General features: G+C 34.5%; 3 protein-coding genes across 3 annotated transcripts in view; 2 read left to right on the plus strand and 1 right to left on the minus strand.

Moving 5' to 3' along the window:
- Window positions 1-2,229, plus strand: part of LOC108975207 (probable cytochrome P450 304a1) — a gene marked incomplete in the record, with an annotated part of 3,273 nt that extends 1,044 nt beyond the window's left edge. The window contains 3 exon segments of the mRNA XM_018943552.1: window positions 763-1,631; window positions 1,701-1,845; window positions 1,913-2,229. Of these exon segments, the coding sequence (XP_018799097.1) occupies window positions 763-1,631; window positions 1,701-1,845; window positions 1,913-2,097 (1,199 nt within the window).
- An 88-nt stretch (window positions 2,230-2,317) lies between these two features.
- On the plus strand, window positions 2,318-3,937 carry LOC108975208 (endonuclease III-like protein 1). Its single transcript, XM_018943553.1, has 4 exons — window positions 2,318-2,600; window positions 2,666-3,058; window positions 3,121-3,291; window positions 3,350-3,937. The coding sequence occupies exons 1-4, from the start codon at window positions 2,517-2,519 to the stop codon at window positions 3,809-3,811; spliced, it is 1,110 nt and encodes a 369-aa protein (XP_018799098.1). The 5' UTR covers window positions 2,318-2,516; the 3' UTR covers window positions 3,812-3,937.
- A 784-nt stretch (window positions 3,938-4,721) lies between these two features.
- On the minus strand, window positions 4,722-5,929 carry LOC108975209 (mitotic checkpoint protein BUB3). Its single transcript, XM_018943554.1, has 2 exons — window positions 5,738-5,929; window positions 4,722-5,676 (listed from the first exon to the last, which is right to left on the minus strand). The coding sequence occupies exons 1-2, from the start codon at window positions 5,927-5,929 to the stop codon at window positions 4,888-4,890; spliced, it is 981 nt and encodes a 326-aa protein (XP_018799099.1). The 3' UTR covers window positions 4,722-4,887.
- Between the last annotated feature and the right edge of the window lie 637 nt (window positions 5,930-6,566).

Consider the following 6,566-nt stretch of genomic DNA (forward strand, 5'->3'; position numbering starts at 1 on the left):
TTGTTTTACTTTACAGTCTCTTTGCATGGTTATAGATCAAATTCTTGTTTTTTAATATTTTATTTTTATTGTTAATTTTTTATGATTAAAATTATACGCCAAAATTTTTGTAATTTTTATTTTAAAATTGTAATAAATTTGATTCGGTGCCTTATATATAACCCTACTGTCGTTCACTATACAAAAATATAAACTATAATTGAGTCTAAAGTGCATCTCTGCTGAAAATAATGTCAATGGAATGATTGATGGTGACATACGCAAAGATAGGGAGCAGGAATATACACAAGAGAAATTAAACATTTTAAATTAAATATACTTATGAATATATGTATGTACGCACACATAAAAATACATATTTTAAAATATGAATACATTCATGTACGTTCGCTAATCACTACAAACCAATTTTTAAATACTTCTTTCAAATAATGTGATTGTTCATATTTAAATACATAAGTACTCAAATGTTTGCGTTTTTTGCGTATATTTATGTACATGTATGTATGTATATATAATATGATCTTTCCCTAGCAAATTAGTTCATTTATGGTGCTTAAATTGCAACATATGGACGGACTTCTTTTACAGAGCACATAAATCGATAAACAAATCGATAATAAATAGGGAATTAACGCGATTTATGCAATCAGTAGAGAAACAAAGGAAATATTTCAGCATACTATTTAARGCAGTAACTAGTAGATTAATAATACGAGTAGGTTAATGTACTTACATAACTTCATATTCCTTTATTTGTAGGCATCTTCTTCCGCGACGGTCCAGTATGGAAAGAACAGCGTCGTTTCATTTTACGCTATCTTCGTGATTTTGGTTTTGGTCGACGCTACGCTGAACTTGAATCAGTTATCCAAGAGGAGATAACTGATCTTTTAGATCTTATTCGAAATGGTCCACGTTATACGCATGAACGAGAAATATCAAAACCCGGCGGCTATAGAGTTTGTGTGCCAAATCTATTTAGCCCATTTACATACAACTCTTTCTTTCACATCATGATGAATGAGCGACGGCCACGTTCAGAGCAGGGCGAGGTATTGCAATTGATTAAAATGGGTATGCAATTTCAGCGCAACGGTGATGATTATGGAAAAATGYTATCTGTAATACCATGGATTCGCTATGTATTTCCTAAATGGAGCGCCTATGATGTTTTGACGGAGGCAAATAAATTTATTTATGAGTATTTCGCAAAAATTGTGGATGAACATATTGCCACATATGATGAGTGTAGTGAGCGAAATTTTCTCGATTTATATATTAAACAAATGAAGCTCGAGCATGCGGATCACCAAGTGGATGTTTATTATCGCACTCAATTCATAATGGGTTTGATAGATTTTGCTTTCCCTGCGTTTACAGCGCTTGGCGTACAAATGACATTTTTGCTACAACACCTTCTTCTTCAACCGGAAGTGATGAAACGTATACAAGCGGAAATAGATGAGGTTGTAGGTAGAGGACGTTTGCCCACACTTGAAGATAGAAAGAATTTACACTTTACAGAAGCTGCTGTACGTGAGGGCTTGAGAATTGAGACGTTAGTGCCATCCGATGTACCGCACAAAGCATTGATGGACACGGAGCTAATGGGCTACAAGATACCAAAGGTATTTCATGCATTTTACATTTTATTTCAATAAATTATTTAGTGCATTTCTTACATGAATTTTATTTAGGATACAATTGTTGTGCCTAGCTTGTATGCTTTCCATGTTGATGAACGCACCTGGGGTGATCCACAAACATTTAGACCRGAACGCTTTCTGGATGAAAACGGAAAGCTTGCGCTGAAGAAGGATGTGTCACTTCCTTTCGGCGCTGGTAAGGATCGGCAATTACTGCTTTTACATTTAATTTTTATAAATGTAACTATTTAACTGTTTTATAGGAAAACGTCTTTGCGCGGGAGAAACATTTGCACGAAATATGCTATTTCTTTTGACTGCATCACTTTGTCAAAATTTCAATTTTACTTTAGGTCCGGGTGACTCGTTGCCAGATTTATCGAAAAATTTTAACGGTTTAATTACAACTCCCTATGATTTCTGGTTGCAATTAGAAGAAAGAAACTGATTTTTAAATTTGTTTGCTTTATACATATATGTGTTTATGTAAAATGACGAAAGTAATAATAATAAATGAAAAGAAATACAACGGAAAATTTTTTAACATGCTTTAATGAAATGYTTCCTGTATGTGAATACATACTTTTTCTTTCCCTTCAATCAGTTTAAGAGAGACAAAACACATTTTAGAATAAAGAAAAGTGTTATGGTGGGCGTTAATAAGCAATAATCCTGCGAAGATTGCATTTGTATAATAAATTGTTTTAGAACATTGTGAATCTATCTAATCGTAAAAAGAAGAAGAAGTGCAGAGCAAGTGCCTGTACAAGCGTACCTTATATTATCACTGTGACCGATGAACGCCTTCAAATGACCGGGAAAACAATTTGCTATATTCGCTCTAACGAAAACTGAAAATTTTATGCAATGAGTGCAAAAGGTGTAACAACAAAAGCACTAGCGAAGAAACTATCCCAAAAGGGCCGAGTTGTTCGAGGTGCTAAAGTTCAGGTGAGTATATGTTTTGTGATTTTAGTTTTACATTTTGCGAATAACGGACTATTTGTTGGCGGTAGGACATCGAAGATGCCGTAAAATCACCATTTTTCTCACCCGTCCAAACCAGACAWCAACGTAAAAACACCAAGAGCCAACTAAAAAGTTCGGAAGTGCCAGTCAAATCGGAAAAATCAACTTCCACCTCAGTGATCAGAAAACCAATTAAAGTAAATGCTCTAACTAATAGCAATCAACTTCAAAGCGGTAAAATTAAAGAAAATGTCGCTGAAATTAAAGATGTGAAGTTGTATTCGGAAGAAGCAAATGCTAAAACGGAAAGTCAGMACAAATGGGAACCGCAAAATTGGCGTCTTATTTTGGAAAATATTAGAGCTATGCGTGCKGATGCGGCAGCACCAGTAGACACAATGGGATGTCACAAATGTTCCGATGATGAGGCAGATGAAAAAGTATATTTATATAAATTTAACATCATGACTTTATTTTAAAAACTAATATTTTATTTTAATAGACACAACGCTTCCAAAAGCTTGTGGCTCTTATGCTTTCAAGTCAAACGAAAGATGAAATYACTTACGAAGCAATGCGGCGGCTTAAAAGTAGTGGTTTAACACCACAAGCCATGATAGRCATAGAAACAGGAAAACTTGAAGAACTATTAAAACCAGTTTCATTCTATAAAGTAAAAAATGATTTAACTTAAATTAATTTGTAGGATATTAATTAATTTTTGTTTCAAGAACAAAGCCAAATATTTGCAATTAGCCTCGAGAGTGATTGTAAATAAATACGACAGTGACATTCCTGGCACTAGTAAAGAGCTCCAAACTTTGCCCGGTGTAGGACCAAAAATGGCTCATATATGCATGGCAACGGCATGGAATCAAGTAACCGGTATTGGCGTTGACGTGCATGTACATCGTATAGCAAATCGCCTTAAATGGTTACCTAAACCTACAAAAGAACCTGAACAGACTCGTGAGGGACTGGAGTCGTGGCTTCCACGAGAMATGTGGCAAGATGTAAATCATTTGCTAGTTGGTTTTGGACAAACAGTTTGTAAAGCTTTGCGGCCGCAGTGTTCGGAATGCTTAAATCGTGAAATATGTCCATCATCAACGCATAAAACTACAACTAAGAAAAAAATCAAAACGGAATCTGCAAATATTGCGACTAAAATATCAAAATTGGAGAATCCGTAAATGTTTAAAGTGTAAAAAGTGCCATAGAATGGAAAGTAGGATTAAAATCATATATTGTTTGGAAAACATACTACTGCTTACTRTATAATTAGATAAATAAAACATTTATATATTACACAGAATCTATATAATTTTGAGTTTTTGTTTTTTCAAGTACATGAGCTTGTGCAATGAATGGAAGTTGAATTTCAACAATTTGCTAGTGAAGGGACCATAAGATTTTTCTCTCTCTTAAGTGTTTAAAACGATGGCAAGAAAAAAAAACACTTGTTGGTTTGAGTGTATATGCATTTAATTAAAGACTGGTAACTTTATTTTACATTTAAACTTGGATATGTGTATAAAACAATGTAAATGCACTCACTACATGGGAACGTGYGATTGAAATTTCACGGCGAGGAGACCAGATGAGAAAAAAGACGTGCAGGACCTCGRTTGAATCAAATGCTTAACGCAGCGCGCAAGTTTCATCCGATCGATGTAAATATACGGAAGGTGTTGACTCGGTGCAGTGAAGAGCGTAATGTTGTGCAGAAGGATTGTTTAGAACGAATTGTATCTGCTTTCTCCTTGTCCATCCTTTTTGATGAGTGAGCTTATACGTATGGTGAGTTGTGTTGGTGTCATCAGCTGTGGTGAATTAAGCTGTCTTATTAGGGTGCGCCACTTTTCCAGAGTAGAGTGGGTGGATGCTTAACTTATTTAAACACTAAGGAACCCATAAACTAAGAATCGTGTGGTTATACAATAAATAAAAATGACATTTTTGGAARCACATCCTAATAGAACACAAAAAGGAGAAGTAGCTCTTAAATATAGAAAAGTTAATGAGTTTTTTAAATCTCGTTATTTTACAAATAACACATCAGTAATTTAAAATTTAATAGAAATGAAATAATATCAAAGATGCAACTTATGTTAGTCGGCGTTACTCCAAAAGCCAAACATATATTTTCAAATAAAAGTGCGATGTGGGTATAAATATTACAGCATATTCAAACAAATGGACCAGTATTAGAGCATTCCATTAAAATTTCATAAAATTATCATATAACAAGACTTGTATCCATTATAATTTATTTCTGCTTAGTTTCTTGATCAGTTACATAACGCACATAAATAACAGGATTTGGCACATTGGCAGGTGGTTCCTCAAACTCATCCATATATGAACAGGCAATAGCTAATGTGCTACCGTCATGACTGAAGTTTAGCGATGAGATAGAMGTGTCATATTGATGGAATTGACACAGACGCTTTTTGTTAAAACCATCCCATATGTTCACCAAACTATCTGATCCGCCCGTCGCAAAGGTATTATAAACGTTGTGGAAACTAATTGCATTTACTGGATAAATATGTTCAATGCTATCCTCTTTGTTYCGGTGACACTTGAAAGCAAACTTTCGCTTTTGTACTTCTGGATCAGGATCCAAATACTCTACAGCAACGCGTCCTTCAATTGAAGACATCACATACCCCTCTTTATTTGGAAACAGTCGAATGCAACGTGTTTGATATTTGAGCGATGATTCACGTTTCATCATATATTCTTCCATTTTTCGCAGATCCCAAATCAGAACTTTGCGATCGGACGTGGCCACAACGATTTTCTCATCATTCACAGACATTGAATACACTTTGCCGTTGCTCTGTTCGAARGTGCCAACGCAACGTTTCTCCCGCATATCCCACAATTTAATTGTTTTATCCCAACTGCCAGTCAATATGCCATTTACAGATTCAGCATATTCAACACAGCTTACAGCATCATCATGCGTACCAACAATGCTTTCGGTATGCGTATTTACATCGTACAAACGTAATTGTTTGTCCAGTGAACCACTTACGACATGCACTATGTCCTAAAATTATACGTAACATAAATATTTCTTGATATATATTATTAGCTCACTAACTATTTACCATGAATGCAACATCCATAACGGGCATATCCTCGACAAACTTCTGGCGCATGGCATTGTTGACGACGTCGTAGAACCTGACCGTGCCATCCCAGGCAGATGCGATAAGATATTGGTTAGTTTTTGGGCCAAATTTTACCGCAGATATAGCATCCTCGGGCGGATTGTTTAATTTTACTTCTGTTGGTCGCATGCCCCTTATTTGTTCGTTTTAATTAATCTATTTTCTCTTTATTTCTTTGTTTAGTTTATTATAAAAATCCGCACTTTTACAACCAGCGTCTAAATTTCAGCGTTCTTGTTCTTCTTTTGACGGCAATTCACCATAAACATAAAACAGTTGATTTTGAAACTATTCTATCAGGGTTGCTGCGCAATAAAAWAATTTGTTACTGCCATATTGCTAAAGCAAAAAGTTTAGTTAATGASAAATTTTAAGTACATATATTAAAAAGATATTGACGATTATCTTAGATCATACATATACACGGTATCAACAAGATATTTTTTGGTAAATGAATGAATGAATAATAATGTGTGAAGTAAGTCGGAGCTAAGTCTTGCATGATCGGTTATCTCGTGAAATAGTAACAACTGATTAAACTATCTCTAGAATTAAAASTGGAAAAATAAAARCTTTTCAATTTGGCAATTTATTGATACTTTTGAGCAGTAATTAATATAATTCATTCCAATCCATATAATACACTTYAAGCGCTTATTACAAGTTCAATATATACTGTGGTATTTGGATCGTGATACATATTTATGGATTTCGATTGCAAGCTACACGCTCAATATTAATCGCTTGAGAAAAGTATGTAAGGTTT

Source organism: Bactrocera latifrons, unplaced genomic scaffold (assembly GCF_001853355.1).
Source record: "Bactrocera latifrons isolate USDA-ARS-PBARC rearing strain unplaced genomic scaffold, ASM185335v1 scaffold_627, whole genome shotgun sequence".
Classification (NCBI taxonomy): Eukaryota; Metazoa; Arthropoda; class Insecta; order Diptera; family Tephritidae; genus Bactrocera; species Bactrocera latifrons.